The sequence below is a fragment of the Polyergus mexicanus genome, unplaced genomic scaffold, assembly GCF_030449975.1.
Source record: "Polyergus mexicanus isolate NDT 795.1 unplaced genomic scaffold, iyPolMexi1.0 SCAF_11, whole genome shotgun sequence".
Taxonomy (NCBI): domain Eukaryota; kingdom Metazoa; phylum Arthropoda; class Insecta; order Hymenoptera; family Formicidae; genus Polyergus; species Polyergus mexicanus.
In genome coordinates this window covers 6,436,312-6,456,127 of record NW_027223331.1, presented here as the reverse complement: position 1 = coordinate 6,456,127, position 19,816 = coordinate 6,436,312, and the positions used below count along the sequence as shown (strand labels likewise).

At 35.4% G+C, this 19,816-nt stretch overlaps 1 protein-coding gene across 6 annotated transcripts in view; it reads right to left on the bottom strand.

Annotated features, from left to right (window-relative positions):
* The window catches only part of Milt (trafficking kinesin-binding protein milt), a 41,388-nt gene extending 22,337 nt beyond the window's left edge, over window positions 1-19,051 (bottom strand). The window contains exons 1-4 of one of the 6 annotated variants that reach the window (XM_070304573.1): window positions 18,541-19,051; window positions 16,131-16,338; window positions 10,401-10,505; window positions 8,839-8,943 (exon numbers count right to left, since the gene is read on the bottom strand). In XM_070304573.1, the coding sequence (XP_070160674.1) occupies window positions 8,839-8,943; window positions 10,401-10,505; window positions 16,131-16,338; window positions 18,541-18,753 (631 nt within the window). In that variant the 5' untranslated portion in view covers window positions 18,754-19,051. Of the gene's footprint in view, window positions 1-3,602; window positions 3,818-8,838; window positions 8,944-10,400; window positions 10,506-11,198; window positions 11,381-11,660; window positions 12,433-13,539; window positions 14,683-16,130; window positions 16,339-18,540 lie in introns of those variants that run through there. The other 5 variants (XM_070304576.1, XM_070304575.1, XM_070304577.1 and 2 more) reach the window with 5 other exon arrangements.
* Between the last annotated feature and the right edge of the window lie 765 nt (window positions 19,052-19,816).

Here is a 19,816-nt window from a genome sequence, read left to right as displayed (position 1 = left end):
AACATACATTACCAAAAAAAAAATTACGGAATTACGAGACATTTATAAAAAAATAGAAAAAAAAATGTTTTATTCTTGGAATTCTTTTTTTATATCGCAAAATATTTTTTATAATGAAATATTTCTCCGCAAAATTTAATGTCACACATTTAGTGCTTGGAATGCGTGGCACTCGTAATACGATAAAACCGCTTGACTCGAGTTATAAAACAACTAATTTTAATATGCATTAGAAATTCTTCAAGGCTTGATAAGCAATACGCTCAACTAATCGTCCTTTACAAGCACGAATCGCTTGGAAATTGGCTGCGAAGGAATGAATCGCCGTCATCTTGATTTACGTAAAAGATTAGACAGCCAAGAGTTTTATATCATAAAATTTTATTCATAAAACAATAATTATATTATAATAAAATTGAATTTTTTTAATTAAATATCTTTTATGTATAATCTACGGTCTTTTATGTATAATCTACTGCAACCATAACGTCCATCGAGATGTAAAGTATTGATTAAAAAGGAAGAAAAATTCTCTCGATATTGTGGCGAAGATAGAAAGAAGCAAACGTAAGTTTATCAAAACGGAGCATCGAAATAACCAGAGATATCGTGAGTCACCGATTGGCATTTATACGAAATGTATCAAGCTTTCCGCGGACGCCGAAAGTCAAATAAACCTGACGCATCAAAGTTAAAAAAAAAAAAAAAAAAAAAAAAAAAACTTTTTTTATAGTCGATCGTTCTAATATATTATATTTAATTCTAAATATAAGAACGTGTACGCAACTATATCGTCAAGTAAAATATTTTAAAAATATTCTCTCTCTCTCTCTCTATTAAAAAGAATCTATTAGAGATCTAAAATCTCATTTTCGGCTTTATAGAAAATTCATGTAAATATTAGTAAAAATAACTTTGATAATTAGTCTTATTTCTTCTTCTTCGAAAGTGCCCCAATTGCACAATAATATATATTATTAATCATAAAATGATTTGCGATTGAAAAGATTTCGTTAATATCTGTTATTCGTGAAATTACAATATGAAGTTCCTGGTATTAATGATGAACGGATATACTCATAAAGTATAATCTCAAAGAGAAACGAGTACTTATATGTATATTCAACCGCGTGTACAGGGTATAACGAACGGTATCGAGCGATCCCCTTTTGCGATAATTTCAGTCCAGCGGATCGATCGCCCTAAATCGAGGAAATCGTGTCGGCGAAGAACGCATTCGCCGCTCGAATGCGGGACGAGTTAGTTTTTCGTTACGGATTCGTTTCTCGAAACTGCCGATGCATGCACGTATATTTAGGGACAGCGCAAACCGGAGAAAGTACAAAGGGGAGGCGAAGGAAAAATCCGCTTTCTTCGAGGCAGATGTCCGATCAAAATTACATCCGCTACGCGTATCTTTAATAATAATAATAATAATGATAATAATAATAATAATAATAAAAAAAGCGCGAAAAGAAATTATTTCCAGAAATTATTTTCGTTAGACTAGATCCGTATCGGATAAATTTTACGTGTCCCGTTACGATCGCGAACGATATACTCTATTAATCGTTATCGTCGCATCTCATTGCGCAATAATTGCAAGAGAACAATAATTTCATGCGAAAAAGACGATTACTCTCCCATGAATTTACAAATGAGTAGAATATATGTATGATATTTACATGCACGGAGAAAATTTATTCACTATACGCAGTATAGTAGAGTATAAACGTCGTACAATTCTAAAAATAATTTCAAACTACGTTGTCCAACGACATTCTAGGAATTGTATCAAATAGCATAGACCGAACGAGTATTTATACAAAGATTAAAGTGATACGGATAAAAAAAAAAAAAAATACAGCTGACATCGCGTCGCGTATCGCGCGCATAATACATGTTTATATGCGCAAAACTCATGTGTCAAGGTAGAGATCACAGATCGTGAACGATGGAATTACCGATGATAGCGATCTCGCGTATTTGAAAGTGAATTGGAGGATAAAGAACGCGAAATATCGCGCGGCGAAAATATTTTATTTAGTGATTAAATCCATGTGTAATCGACACGCATTAAACAGGGAATTAAACGGCGATAGATCGGTAAAAACTTCCTGATAAGACGTTGTGTCCGAGCACCATATACGGTACATATAATCACATTGTATACAATTACATTTTTCTACTTTCTCTAACAGTATATTTGAGAAATAAATGCAAAGCAGACTATAATGAATATTTATATAAATATTTGTATATATATATATATATATATTATTATTATTATTATTATTATATAAAAAGAATTTTATAAAGAGGATTTTTTTATTGCCACATGCGTTATTAATTCGTAACTTTTTTCCTTTTACACGTGATAACAATGCTAATGGGAATGTAAATATATGCAGCCATTGCGGCTGACAATATTGTTAAGTAACGCGTTACTTCAACTTCGATGTAATACGTAATGGGGGAATAAAAGTATATATAGAAGGAGAATATAAAAATATTTGGCAATATCGATCTTTACGTGGCAAATAAATTCTTGATCACTCGAGTCAATCACAAATACTAAAAATCAATTAGGATCGGAGGAACTTCATCTCGGAACTTCGACCGATCGATACCAATTTACGGCATCGGATGCGAACGATATTGACGTGTGCAACCTTAATTACGCATTACGCGGCCGGCGGGTGCAGCGGACTCCTCGCGTTAACGGGTAACAATGCTTAAATCTCGTTTTATTAATAACCGCGCCGTGTCTGGAAAAAGGAGAGGGGAAAAAAAAAAACGCAAACTGCGTCTCCGAGTCCTTGCACGAATGTAAAGCAACATTCTCGAGGGAACAAATTATCCAGGGATAGGGTAGGTAGGTAAAGAGTTTTTAGGTCGTCCCCTGTGAGACTCAAGGCCGCACTTTCACGATCGCTACCCAAGAATGACGGGACGAAAATAGAGGTGCTTCATGGAAAACTGCATCGCCGTCCGGGTGAAAGATCGTCCGATGATCCTTTCGTATTTTCAGAGCGAAGGTCATTATCCTCTGCAATTATCTCTCCCCCTTCCCCCCCCCACCCCACCCCTGAGATTCGATCCTTATGAATCGTAACGCACGCGGAAATAAAACATAATTTAAATTTGATTTAGAAAATGATATTAAATTTTTGTTTTTATATTAAAGAGATTTCTTTCCCGTTTATAAATAAATAAATTTTTTGCGTGAAAAATAGAGAGAATAATCGATTTTTTTGAAATATATATATATATTTCAAAAAAATCGATTATTCTCTCTATTTTTCATGCAAAATCTATTTTCACGCACGTTACGTTTATATATATATATATATATATATATATATATATATAAAAACAAAATTTTAATATTTTCTAAATCAAATTTAAATTATATTTTATTACGTTTATATATATATATATATATATTTAAACGTGCTTTCTATAAAATATAAAACGATTATATACATAAAAAAAAAAAAAAAAAAAAAGTATAATGACAATTTCGAAGCAGCAACTTTTATAGGAAAGTTGACTGTGTTTCATGGTCATGATTAATAAAATCTAATGAAAAAGAAATTTACGAGTAAGATAAGTTGCCAATCGTTGCTCTCGGCGATGATTCTTCGATGTTTTTCTCGCTCGTAAATGTATTATTCGATTCCAATTCCTCACCACTTCGTGGAACTCTTTCACATTTCGTTTAATCTCGAATATCACGAGCACGTGACGGCGAGTCTCTCGACGGAAGTGATAATTCGTCTTCAAGGCACGTATATGTGCGTGTACGTACGGTGATGGAAAAGAGCGGATTCTCGATCCGTTTGTGGCCAATTTCCTGCTTCCAGAGCGACCTAACCTAGGCACCACACCGGATTGTTCGAGATCGAGTTAAGCTACGAGATTTTCCGTAATCCAGCTTCCGTTCGCGCGCGCTGGTAGAACGCCCGTTGCGAGGTCATCAACGATGCTCGAGCGTCGACGATAACGCGGTCGAGCCGCGACGCATCTCGCGGCAGGGAATCTCGTCGCTCCGTGGCGCGCACGAGCGGGGTAAGATCTTGCAGAATCCGGATACGGGCGGCAACTACCGGAGAACGGCTCTTGTCGCGCATGCTCGACCGTACCGTGTACCGACGACGCGCTCTCCTCGCTGCGTCAAACGTCTCTTCGCGCACCCTGGACGGGAACGCGGCTCGCGAAAGTCGTCGCGCGCCTAACCTCGCGAACGAGATCGGGCGTGACAAAGTCGGCGGCACGAGCGCGCGACGATGCGAACGTCGCGGCTGCACGAGCGTGACTGAGCTGCACGCGGTCGTGAAGCGGCCGGCGAGCGTTCGTTTTGAAGTGTCGCGCCACGTGATTGGCGGAGCCCGTTCCTGCCTACCAGTTCGTCGACGAGTGCGTTGAACGTGTGCGAGGTGGATAGCACGAGCGAGGAAAGCTTCGTTAAACGAGGATCCGCTCGTTGATCTCCAATCGATCGCGATCACCCTCGAACGAGCCGGCGGTGATAAGATTACGGACGTTGTTTTCGAAGCGTGTAAATTTAACGAGCGATATCAATCTATCGCGTGCTAAATATGAGAATAATTTTTTACAATCCAGGATATTTCAATTCGTATGTAACATATCGCTTGTTTGTACTCTTTCGAAGAATCGAAAACGTGTAAAATCCAAAAAAATTAAATATTTATAATTATCGTTAAAAGAACTCGGATATAAACGTAAAATTGTGAGAATACGTGCAAAAAGATATGCGTAGATGTGTACGAATGCGGCGAGAACGGCGACATGTCACATAGGATAGAATTAGATCAAGGTTTACTCTACGTCATATTATGTATTGTATCGGGGGGAGGGGGGGGGGGGGGGAACTGATCACTTTGAAAGGTATAACGTTTTTAATTATTTCAGGTGGTCACGATTCTCTCTCTCTCTCTCTCTCTCTCTCTCTCTCTCTCTCTCTCTCTCTCTCTCTCTCTCCCTCTCCAAGAATTTCTTCATCCATCATATTTATATTAAAAGTACAATATTATATATCTAACATTCTGATCGATTTTTTGTTTTTCCCAGCAGCCTGATATAATATCATACGTTACATAATTTTATTATTAAATGCGCAATTGCTATGTAAAATATTTGACAATGAGTCAAAAAACTGATTCGTATATTGAGTTGTTATAGAGGCAATAATCCTTTCGTGCATAATCGTGATTGGCAAAAGGAATGCGAATTGCGTTGTCGAATTGTTCGACGATTGATGATAAACGGGAATATTAAGTACGGGTGGGACATTTCCGACATTTTCAGGAGATGATATTTCAGGATACCGTGAGCCCGCTTGTAAGATATTCCTTGAGAAAGCATTGCTCTTTGCTTGGACGATCTAACGGGTAGTTGCAATCCTTAAAGTGCAAAATATCATCGCTCACTAAGAGAGATATATTTTTATTAATACATTTATTAATAAATAATAAATAATATTCGTTAATAGATAATATTTTTATTAATAAATAATATGTTATCTAACAAAAGCTAATATTTTACATTTTATTTCTCACTTAAATACTTTAGGAGAAATTTTTAAAGAGATAGATCTTATATCACGTGTAACGATATTGGTATAAACGGCCCGCAATGTTTTTGAATTAAATTTTTTGGAATATCTTCACACACAACGCAGTTAATGATTTTCTAATACTTAGTGAATAGAAATATGACCAATTATGTCTATACAATTATATAAAAATCTATAAATAAAGCACATTAATCTTCTTGATGAAAGATTAGAGGAAAAATGTTGGAGCAGAGGAGTAATCGAAGGCAATTATATTAAACTCAATGTACATCTTGGACTCTTGGACATATTATCTCTTATATAAATATATGTATACTCTCTAATATAAATAACATCTTTCATGCAATACGGGAGAAATCCATTATTCCTATCATTAAAGAACTCTCGAAGCTGATTTTACTTTATTACTGGAAAAAGAATGCTGTACAAAAAACCGCGGAACATCTTCGCGGTTTAATGATTGAATGACAGGTAATGAAATAAAATCATTAACCGCATAATAAACGTATTAATATATTTGCTATATTTTATACGTCGCAACATTAAGAAGTATATTTGACTTCCTTGTTTCTACAGCCGATGAGAAAAACGGCGTCTCGAATCGATCGGAGAAACAAATGGAGAAAGGGGAGGAGGGATAACAACCGATACTGAATAGTACAATTAAATGACGAACCTGCCAACAACTTTCTACATCGGATGCGACGAAAGGTTGAACGGTGAAATCACGCGCAATGTCAGAAAACAAGAATGAGGGAGTTGTCGTGGGAACCAGGGGGAAAAAAAAAAAGAAGCAGAAAAGAAACTGGCGTATCATTTTCCTTCCGTCTGGTGAATAGTTTTGCACTGTGCTCGAGGAAATGGCAATGTACATGCAAAATATAATAAGAAAAAGAGAACGCGACACGCTTGTGTCGCGCTAACAATGAAATCTCGCACGTACTTCCTCCACCCCGCGATTGTGAGAGGATTCTCTCTTATTATCTTCGGCAATAACACGGAAAATGGTGATTAGTTATGTAAATGGGGTGGCCTCCGATAATAATATAATTAAATCCTATGTGAGATAGTAAGAGAGGGGAGAGAGAGAGAGAGAGAGAGAGAGAGAGAGAGAGAGAGAGAGAGAGAGAGAGAGAGAGAGTTAATATATTCAAAAATATATAAATATTTTTTATTGTCTTTTTGATTGCATTAAGTATTAATTATATCCTCTACGATTATTGAAATATCTGCAAAAACAAAATGAGATATTATATTTCTCTTTTTACATGTCATTATACGAGATGTAAAAACAATTGAATAAATGATTAACGAAAGAGAATACGAAGTATACTAAGTACTTGCTAATGAATCTAATTGATATCGGGCGTGTCTCTATTTTTATTGCGTTTTCTCTCATTTTCTGTATTATTGGTTCCGTATATTGTTTATTTTAAAATAGACTGCATCGTTAAAAGCGTATGTATTGTATAAATGTATTTATAAATCGGTATATATATATATATATACACATTGTATACAATGAGATATACAATTCTGATTATCTTTACAAAATAAATATAGAAATTATATCATAATTAAAATTCTAGAAATTCTATTATAATTAAAATTACACAAGAAAAATAACATAATTTACACAAATCTGTAATATCATATCCTTATATGTATTTTTATACACGTATTATTAATCCTGAGTTTTTTCATGATTTTATAATTTTAATTATAATAGAAAAATATATTTTGTTATGTCGATGACATTTAATAAATAGACGTATAACGTGTGAGAAGAAACGAGACAGACGAAAGGCTTAATGATGAATGATAGAGATAGGGAGAAAGGGAGATACTTTCGCGTACCAATTACTAAATAGACTGGTACATCTTAGATACCATTCTCTCCCGTATTCGTCGATAGTCATAAGAATATCTGACCTGACTGTGCATAAATATCGACTCCTTCCGCGAAACGAGGTGTTCCGTAAAGGAACCGAAAGGTCGCAATGATTTATCTCCCTTAAACTGCCAAGGAGAATATCAGTTTTGAGCGAAATTAAACGTCATTTAAAAAATAGATCTGTTTGTGTATATATTTCGTATAATATTATGAATAAAATTCTGAATCGAATATAGTGCGCCAATTTTTCTGCAATTTAACACCTTGATATTTAAATAGAATACATACGTATTATGTGAAAAACAGAATATATTAATATTTCGAGAACCCCTTTTCCACGAACAATTCTCTTCGCGGAGAAAATGAATTTACGCGCGTGACACAAATCAAATTTTCTCTATTAAACGTCATTTCACAGCGTACAATGCGATCGTTCGGTAATCAGATGTTATTCTTCTACGCGGTATCTGGAGCATGTAAATGAAAATAAAATCGTGGCATTACTTTTGTGTGTGTGTTTTAAGAATGTAAAGAGACACGGTAATCAGTGACACGCGAGATATCTCGTCGCGACACTTGCACCCGCAATCGCGTAGCGAGTAATTCTTCGCTCGTGCGGGAAAATCGTGTCAAGCTATTCTTCTTTTTTCCTCACGTTTTACGAAAGATAACCCGCGAAATCTCTCGCGCGCGATCTGTAAGTTCCGCGAATTATAATAATAGCGTCGCGCGATTTCAACACCTGGACATACATGCAAATGCCCGGGGATAATACTTCATTTTTCCATCTCGTTTAGCAGGATGTATTTATTTCTTCGTCTTTCTGTGCACTTTCCACGCATCGTGGAATTGCACTCGCGCGAGCGAGTCAACGATATTTTCGATTAAGCGACTTATTGCATTAACATTACGATCTCTACGCCGTATACGATTGATGGATCTCTTACTTCCTTCATTTCCGTTTTTCTTGTTTTTCAATTTCTCGCTATTACATTTTAATGGCTACGATAATACGGTATAATTAGATTGTAATTGCGTAAGCGCATCAGATTACGAATAACGCAATTACGAATCTCAAAATATTACCTTAGTAATAATAATAATAATAATAATAAAAAAAAAAAAAATTCCATTTTTGTACCGACAGTGCATATAGACACTCGGGCTTTTATATTAAAGTATTAAAAAAATTACTCTTAATTGGTACAAGATAAAATAATCGCGAATTGTATTTGCGGCCTCTCTGCTTCCCTCAAACGATTTTGATTTAAATATTTTATTTTCTACATTTATATCATCTACAGACAAAACTCCACACAAACATCGATAAATAAATTGCACTTACTGAAGTAGTTAAGAGTCTCCCGGATCTGATCCGGCGATAATTTCAAATCGACGTCCTCCGATCTGAGCGCAGGTGACGGAATAAACCAATCGGCGTTCTCGTACCCTATAAATAACATGCAATACGCTTCTTTTAACGTCTTACCGTAATCGGCCTAATCTAAATTCTACAGAGAATCGACATGCTCCGAATTCAAGCGCAACAATCTAATTTGCCCGTCCGTTGCAACGGAGATTGAAAAATGTGTTAAGCGCCTCGGTCTGCATATTATGATAGAACATAGTATATGGTACACGGGGGCAATGTATTAGCTTGCTAATTAATGCGATGATCATATCCGTTCTACGAAGACGAATAAAAAAAAAAAAAAAAAAAAAACGCACATTGTTCGCGTGTTATAATTCGCGCGCGAGACGAACTAAATGTGCTGTAGCTAATTAGTAAATACACGCGTACATTAGGCGCGGCCCTGGAGGGGAGGCGCGCCTTTTAGGGCTTCGTTTTATTGACGGAACACACGATACGGGCCACTATGATCAAATTAATGCATTCATGAAAAAGGATGCGTAAATAATGATATTCTTTATGCTTTACGTACTTTGTGTGTGTGTGTGTGTGTGTTTTTTTTTTCACTTTCTTTATAATATATAGGCGAATAAAGTTTTTTCTACACTTCTTTTTTATTTCTACGCTCATTTTAATTCAAACATATTTTTATACGTGAAATTTTTCTTATTTTTGGCGCAGATATTTTGCAATTATTACATTGAATTCACATTACGTGAAATTTATTTATGGTAATAAAAAAATAACTCTGCAATAAATATATCGATAATGATCAGCTGATCGATGAATCTATGAAATTAATTCGGCAAGTTATATCAACGTCTATATATAACTGTTAATAGCGCGAAGTTAACGTGCTTGAGGAAACCCTTATTTTCAGTATATATGAAACCCCGGTGTTTCGTACAATGACGTTGTGAAACTTTTCTTCTATGGGTACAATCGCCGTAACAGGCTTCCTTGTTTAATTAAGATGAACGATATTCGATCGCGTACGAGTTGCACCCCTTTTAGCATGTAAAAAGGTTCTCTTCATTCATTTAGATTTTCAATATCGTGTGTTCAATGTGTACTCTTTCATATCACAGGCGTCATCATATTAGAAATGATCGATAAAATTATGTCGAGAGATGTTTTTCTCTTTGCGAGAATAACGTTTATACAAAATGAGTAAATATATATTTTCCTCGTCAATTTAATTGACACGAGACGTTGATGTAACTTGCCAAATTTATCTGATAGATTCATCGATCATTATCGACATATTTATTGCAGTTACCTTTTATTGCGATGGATAAATCATGTGATATGAATTCAATGCGACAATATTTAAAAAAGTGTGTAGATCACCACGAAGATATATATTTTCAAATAAAATGCCGGGGAAATTGATTTTCCAATAAAACTCTTTATAACGCTGTTTATATTAACAACAATCTATTTTTTCTTCGCTGACGCTTCAAGAGGAGAGAAAAGAAGAAAAGCAGACAGCTCACCTTGAAATTGCGTTAAGGTATCGGCTCGAAGACGATATCTCGGTATTTGCTCCTCCAACAGACTGATTATCTCGACTTCTGGTAGCTCTTCTCCGCTGCATACATCTGTAACAATCAAGCAGCATCCACTATAGCGTAACTAAGTACGAAGGCGTCAATTACGCGCGCGCTGCAAATTGCCGTTCCGCTTTAAATCGCGCGCATACTCGCGAGCGTACATAATTATATATACATCATGAACGCATACACGACGTTATCTCGCGATCCGTAACGTGCATGCTAAAATTACGATGCGATGAATGCGTACGCATCTTTTCGTCGATATCACTCTCTCCGCCGTCACTCATGTTGTGCTCGAGTCAAGATGGTGACAGTGTGATTTAATAATAGCCTTGACGTAATAATTGATGTCATACACATGAGAAGAAGCGTAATAAATAACAAGAAGGAACGAATTTTTTACATGATAGAACATTCGATAAGCATTTCGTTTTTACAGAAATGATATAATAGAGAAGAGTACGAAAAATTTCGTCAATTTCATACAATGTGAGAGTATAAGTGTGAATTTTATACTTGCCTAATTAGGGTTTTATTATTTTGAATGCACGCACATAACACACAAGATATACATATACCGTTGTTACAATTGTATTTCCTTTATATTTCCGTTGTATATTGTAAAGTTATTTCAACATATAGCGCGCGTCATGTTGTACACCGTGCGCTAAAATCTTCTATCCGCGATCTGCGATGTAAGATGAGTGTGCGTGACCTGGGTGACAAAAAGTTCCTTACGGTACAGCAGAAGGAGGAGGGATTCGCGGTTAGCCGCAAACGGAGAGAAGCCCTTCAATGGAGAAAGAGCATAAACGCGCGAAGCTCGCATGTAGATGCACTTTGAAGCTGATGCATCGAGATATTGTATATGCAGCAAACTCTAATAACAGATTCTCCAAAGATTTTAAACACGGTGTCTTCTAAAATCAAATGTCACACACAGTTAAAGATCTTATAATTCATTTAATATTCATGTACTTCAAATTTAATTCAATATAAAGATCATGATATTTTAATTAATATGTTTAATTTTTCTTCTAAGAAAAGATAGATTTTGTAAATGTAATTAAAATTTTTCGATGCAGCTAGACCGCGATTATACAACAATATTACACAATATCGTGAAATCGCTTTTGGATTCATTGGCTTGGAATAAGTAAGCATTCGAGGTCCTCGACAATTAGAATTAACACTACTAACCTGACATTATATGCGATTCGAGAGATCGTCTTGGCAGTCACGGAGCGGTAAAACGTATCATGGCGACCGAAGAAAAATTTCCTCTCTTTTTCTCAGGAAAAACACGGTATAATTTGTGCAATTTCTCGCAACTGCTGGTACTGACTGGATCGAGAAGCGCCTCGTCATTTTGCCTGAACTTTGTACTTTCGATGCACTCGTCTCTCGTGAGATAGAGATGACCCGTGGCGGAGAAGAGCCTCGAGCCATATAGAGTTATCGCGGTTTAACACATAATCGAGATGACGTTTCAGATTATCAGTCGCCTCCACGATTGTTCGGTGAAGTCGAGCGCGAGCCACGCGCTCTTTTCAACAAAAAAATATTTCCCAGATTACATTAATGAAAGACAGTTAAGTTCGTGCAGGCAGTTCACAACACCCTCGTTCGAATTGAATTATGGAAACTGGATCGCGCATGTAGGACTTACATATGTATCTGGCAGAGAGATTCATACACGGGAGTTACATGCGCATTGAGAATATGTCGAACAAGGATATAATGATCTTTAAAAATGCCCGAGTAAAATATTCTTCTTCTCGCGCGCCAGATTCATAATCAACGGATGAACGGCGAGTGGATAAAGTATTCTAATATATAATTAATCGAGATTACACAAAATGTTTTACATTCGCACATTCATATCTTTCCCGAACGAATTACACGAGTAAAGCGTTTGTGCGGAAATAAAGAGCTTTATTCGCGATTTACTAGCATCAATTATACGATAACATTTTATTATACATAATATTGTCTCGCAAATTATTTGTCTAATAATCTTAAATAATTTCTTTTCCATCAATGTTTTACAGCCAATATTGTCGATGTTTTAATAAAAAAAAAAAAATCATAAAGCGTAGAAATTTAAAATATAAATTTTGTACCTGTTATTCCGCAATTCTCTTTTATATATTTTGTGACTAGAGACAAATATTCATTAATTTAAAATGCTTGATTACGAGATTAAATCCGATCTTCTTGATACGCAGGAAGATATTGGCCACGTGATGAAAATAGTTCGAATGCAGAGTACGTGCTGCCACATATCGGCGATCTCACGTAAGAAGATAATTCACCGACATGCACACTGCAGAAGATAATAGATATTTAATATCGTTACCAACTGTAGATCGCATTGGTAATATATAAGCGAAAAAATGTATACGTTTTAATATCAGAATTTTATGCATATAATTATATGTCATATTCATATATATATATATATATATATATATATTTCCACAAAATTCATATTATTAGCAAATCTAAAAACAGTATAAATTATATGCAGTATACAGGGTGTTTAAAAAAAAAGGGTAAAATATTTTAAGGAAATTTAATATGTTCAAAAACAAGTCGAAAAGTCTTGGGCATATTAAATCTTCTTAAAATACTTTACCCTTTTTTTAAACACCTTATATATTTATATGCAATATAAATTTTGAATACAAACACAAATCAGTTACAAATATGTAAATATATGACATTATATATACTTTATGTAAATATTTTTTATCATCAATTAATAATAAATTATTTAAATAATAATTTGCAATAAATTATTACTCATTTACATGATTAATAATTAATCGACACAAATAGTAATTAATTATACTTAATCGAATCGATCAGTTATTAATTTACAAAAAATCTCGTAATCAAAATAATTAGAATATATATATATTTTTTTTTTAAATAAATCCTGGCTTTGTTTCAATTTGCTTCTCGATAACGTTTTATTTTTTCGCTCAACGGTGTGAAACGATATCCAGCTGATAACGGGAGAATTGATAATTCGCATTCAAAATTCGAATAAGAATACTACGAGCAAATATCCTACCATCTCGCCACTTGCTAAGCACAGCCTCACGCTTCTCGAGAATGACTTTGAGTTTCGCCGGGCCCTTGGGCCTTCTCATCTCCTTCCCGCCTAGGTACATAATCCCACGTCCGGCACGGGCCAAATTCCCCGTCCTTCTATCGTCTTCATTAAGATGTTATGCGTGTTGAATTATGCAAGCTCGAATTTGCTGTCCACGAAATTCAAGAAATTCGATCCCCGAAACTTATGAATTACGTAAACCCGAACTGGCGATGATCCACCATGAGGCATTGACGATCAAGTTTCACGACTTTCGCGAGCTCCCAAATTGTCCGATCGAATTGAAAATCGACGTGCCAAGAGATTTGCGTAATTAGCTCCCGAGACAACGACCTCCGAGACGTTTATACGGATTGCTTAATAACCGATAGTGTATATGCTTTGTGAGTGTAACGATACGAAATGTCTCGCAAAATTTACAAAGAGAGAATCCTTTTCTTTCCTACAAATATATATATAACTTTCCCTTACGAATTAATTCATAAAATTTCTTATCGTTACGAATTATGTAGCACGTTAGTATTCAAGTCAGTCTTTCTTTTATATAACGTAGCAAATAGGAGAAAGGGCCGTGTTTCATATTAATGTGATCGATAAATAGCAACATATGATCCAATAATCCATCGAGTGCATTTTGCAATGAGTCATATATGTAAGCGGCTCCGTTTGTAAATTCTTTTATCCCGACAGCTGTGAAGAATTGTTTAAGTTGTGTAAGACGTTCGTGAGAGTACACCTTATCGATGCGCAGAATTATGGCGAAATCGATGGCGTAATCGACAATATTGATCGCGTCACGTGCTCTATGTCCTCTAATTCACAGTGAACGACACTGGTGTCCGGCAATTTTTATTTTCGGCGATTACGCGACAAAACGTAACTCCTCGCGATCTATCATCGATGGCGATCGTTCGCGAACTCGGCAAACGTTCTTTTTGAGTTGCGAGCCGTCGAACAACTCGTTCGAATGGACGTGGCGATGGAGGAAAATAGCAGCGACCAGTTGGAGCTTGTCCAATTTCGATTCCCGCGATCGAATCATTTATCCAGAACAAATCTAATTAAAAAATTAAATCTTTGTGTCAAAAGATAAATTTAAGAATTATATATTCATAGAACTTTTTCTACATATAATTAATCTTTAATTAATCTTTTAATTTTTTTTTTCTAATTGATATTTCTTCTCTCTTTCTCTCTCTCTCTCTCTTAGATCTTCTTTAAAATAACCATATACAAAAATATATTTTAAAAATAATTATTATAATGGTTCTCTTTTGATACGCGCATAAACCAAAGGTAATAATTTATTAAAAGAAAAAAATTTGTTATTCAGTTCCTAAAATATAAAAACATATTTCAGAACAAGCGATCGATCAGTTTAAATCTTCACTAATATAGCAGAAACTTCAACAAGGTTGCTGGCAAACTACACGATGTCAAGAAAACGTGAATAAACGACGAGAATAAACTAGTATATGCCTAATAGTATAAATCTTAATTTCGCGTATGAGGAACTTTTCCGCCAACGTATCAGCTAAATCGTCGATACAAAATTTCGCATATAATCTAAAAGTTCGAAAATATTGATTGATCGAAAAATACTATGACCCGATCAATGAAGAAGGAAAAAAAAAAAATTATACTCAGATCTTTTCAAAAGTGCACAAAGCGATGACACATCTTGGCTTAGATTTTAGAAACGTTAACGAAGCTCTAGCCCTTTGTAGGTCGCCTATTTCAAGATCTGCATTAAAGTGTTCTCGATATTTTAGACGCAGATCGCGAAATATAATTATTATTCATTTGAAAGCTGTTCCGAGAATTTTATTGAAAGCATTTTCAGGTGTCACAATCAATACGAAGTGTATGAAAGATATGTATTTGCACATGTTTGCGATAACAAAAATAATTGCAACGACAATCATCATTTCTAGTCACTATGATGATTATGATGATGATGATGATGATGATGATGATGATGATGGTTACGAGTATGATGCTGACGAAGACAAAAATTTATGATGATGATGATGATGACTATAACGATAATGATGATGACGATCATGATGATGAGAATGGAGCGTGGCGTATTATCCGCCGGGCAGGAGTAATCATCATTTAGCTCAAGCCAATGGGAAACACCATAAGGCTTGGAACAGGTAAGCCGTAGAGCACTTTATAAAACTCCTCGTACTAGCACCGTCAAAGACAGTTTCTCCTCGTACGCTTACAACGTCAGATGTAGTAAATCCGCGCGCATACTGTTTGCCGAAATATTCAAAAGATCATAAGATCAAGCCGGAAATTTCTTTAAAAAATATTCTTATTTATTCGAAAACGATAAAATTCGTTCTCACTGTATTTAATAATCGATCCGTTTAAAATTATAAACATATTTACATACGTGATATCGTGATTCTTGATTGTGTAACTAATATAGTCAGATACCCGGTGAAAAAAATTGATAGAACCTTGAACACTGTCCCACAGCATCGTTCAAGCAGCGCACAGCTGGTACGTATATAAAAAATATATATCTTCTATCTTACCCGTGATGGTCTCAACATCGCGAGTACTAACGGGGATGACTAGCTTGCTCTTCGGTGACCGTAATGCTTGGAGAGTCGCCCTGGTCGTGGGTGAAACCTTTAGGGAGGCGGCGGATGGTCGGATGGGGCCTTCGGGCCGCTTTGGACCCACATCTTCCACGGTGGCCAGCTTGGACGCTGTGGCGACGAGCGATATCGCCTCGCTTTCCTGAAATTAAATATTGACCGTTTTAAATCAAAGTAGGAGAAATCTTTTTAAAATTCGAGAGATTATTTTTGCTATTTTAATCAATCCTTTTTTTTATAAATTGCTTTTAAAAAGATTAGAAAGAGATTTCCCTATAAAATTATTTTTTTAATTTCGAAAATAAACTTTTCAATGATTCAATATATTGTGACTTAAGTAAACTTTACACCTGAATTGTATAGATGTATGATTTTTCAGAGAGCACGGAACAAAGTAAATTTTTCTTCTTGCATGTCATAGATAGAGCTAAAATAAATGCGTATTATTTTTGAAGGGAAGGTTTCGCAATTACCGAACCCCTAAATGCACGTAAAAGATACACGTATTTAAGTCATCGCGCTTATTTAGGCCGGTAACGCATTGGCGGATGCGTTCATTTTGCTCGTCTTCCGGTTTTACCGAGTTTATTTCAGGACACTGACTCCAGACAGCACAGTCATTTCGACTGTTCCTACAACAACATTGTCTACCATATTCGTATTCCGCGCCGTGACAAAGATCGCTTTGATTTTATCAACGCGTATGCTTGAAAGATCGATACGGATTTTAATTTCAGGAATTAAATTCAGCGTAGCCATTTTTAAATATATAATTTTAAAAATTAAAAGGCTACAATCTTATTAAAAAAAATAATGAATAGATTTAGATATTTATTATATTTAGAATAGATAAAACAGATGATTTATTTTGTAGGAACAGTCAGAGAGATACCATAAACCTGATAATTGTCAATTTTACAACAATCCATTTCTTTTTTCTTGATAATCCGTCATCGATATCATATCAGCGCGAAGTATACGGTGATAATTTTAATCGCGATTACACTGCAACTATAGTCACTAACACATATAGACACGTATATAGAATCATATCGTTATCGACAAGAGTTGGGACGTCAGAGACGACTTTAATTACGCGACGCGTTTCGTTTTGATTTACACGGGGCACGATCAATAAAGTCTAGAAAGAAGCTAAAATACGGGCGTTACGTAAGTTTGCGGAAGATATTTATGAACAAACTTCAACATCATAATGGACATGGTGCAGCTGCGCGATCGGAAGTGGCCCGAGACGCATTTTGCACATTTTCTTTCTACACGTCAGTCAAGGCTCGTTAGTGCTTCGTCGTCAATTTCACTTTCCGATCTTCTTGGGCGACTTTAGCAACGCAACGTGGCGCAAGGTTACGAGAAACAATGCTATATTCTACGCTAGGAAAACGCGAAACGTGAAAATGTCATAAAACAGATAATCGATCTGTGCCGACTCTACCCACAATCGATGATTTCCTTCAAGATTAGCATAGACGATCGCGAAAGCTACTCACGCATACGATGTGTAAAAATAAAGCAGAAAATATTTAAAGCACATACTTTAAATATAAATATAAATACGTGCAAAATCTAATAATTTCAGTAATAAATAATAATTCTGACGGCGTAACTAAAGGAAAGAGAATTTTTACAGGTAAAAAAAAGAAAACTGAAAAATCCTCAAACGTTGAGAGATATATTCGACAGCAAATTATTTTAAACTCTTCAATACCTATTCTCGAAAGGTGGAACGAATATTAAAATTCAGAAGCATATTATTCACGGCAAATTCTCTAAGTAATGATAAATAAGATATTTAAAGATCTCTGGTTTTTAACTTCGCGAAATAATCACACGTGTATCTTTCATCTACCTCGAATGTATACCAATCGATGAGCATTGATCGTGCACTGTATTTCGTACTCTAAATGAGTTTAACGTGATTAATAACTAAATTTAGATGTGAGTTAAAGAGATCTCCTCGAGATGTGAATAACAATTTTTATAGAATAGGAGAAACTGGTTTGCTTATTGTTTATTTCGACATATAAATGGAAATTTCATATTGCGTTGAGCAAAGCAATTGCGATTTTCACTCAACTTAATACAGACTCTATCTGAGAATGCAAAACTTTCGAATAAAGTATTTCATATTTCAAAATCAGAAAATTTTGTTGCGATGTGAACATACAATCTGCAACAACCCGCTGACGTAACCGGTGGCAATAACAGCTTAATATACATGAAATTACATGTGGACGCTTCTCTTATTTAAAAAAGACATGTATCTTATTTATCGCGCCGCTATATTATTTCCCTAATTTTTAATTTACATTTTTCCGCAACTTACAAACGAGGTTGAAAAAACGGGGGACAGTGGCTGCTCCGTGGATTGACAAGTCATCATCGTGCGCATATGTCGCGTTAGAGATCCATCGTGGGAGACATCCGATGCGATGTCTCTTTCGCATCCATTATTGCCCTGTGTCCTGTCGCGGCTCTTAAGGACGCGTCGTGCCGAATTACGACGCGCCTCCGCAAATGCAATTCCGCGCAGCAACATCTCGCGCGCGCGATCCGCAATGTCAATGCGGCGGAAAAATGCTTATCACGAAGCAAATAAAAAAAGCCGCGATCTCCCCGTCAGCCTTGGGTGATAAAAAGCAGCTGTTGGTAGACCGCGCGAGGTGCTTCCAATTATATCGCTGATGTAATTTAAATATTAAAACGTCGCGCGCACTAGACGCGAATCAAAATCGACGATCCGTAGAAATAAACTTGCAATTGCCGAAAGTGCGTTTCGCGACACGTATATGAATACACGAAATGAAGTGTGAAACTTCGCAAATACGATCCTTCGCTTGGATAACTTGATTAGATTCTGCAGGATGTGCATCAAGCTGATGTGTAATAGCAATACAAGATTTTTTTTTTATCTCTGATTGATAACACGTGGTACAATCTTGCGTAAAAATGCTCGTTCAAAGCTCATGCGTGTTTTGTTATATAAAGTAGATGCAAGAAGAAAAAAAAGAATGAAAAAATTCATGATTATGATAAAAAGTTATATATTCTAAATAACAAAATGTAAAATGCGCTTTTAATTTTATTTTGCATTATTCCATAAATGAATTATTATAAATAGTTATTACCCAAATATTCATTGCTATTTATTTGAACATATGGTCGCGTTATATGTATACTTCTTGAAATTCATTAGAAATATGTTAAACTTGCATGCTGATTGCACGCGAATTTGTATACAGTTTACAACAATGTGTAATAGTCAACACGAAGAATTGCTACATGTCAGAGCCCATTACCCATTTTATGATCATTGATCAAAGATATTATAACCATTTGTTAAAGTCAATGTTAAATAATTTTGTATCGGTTGATACTAGTCTTATATAGATTTTTTTTTTCATCCATTATTTATCGATCTATACATGTAAAACTCTTACATCTAATCATGCAATGTTAGGCTTCAGACTTCGTATGTTCTTAATTATGCACATTGTATATTGACGTAATACGAACGTTGCATAATTTTTGATTTAGAAAAATGTATCTATGCATAAATTTTTTGTTCTTGGAGCTTATGCGAGAAGCATATTTCTTTAATA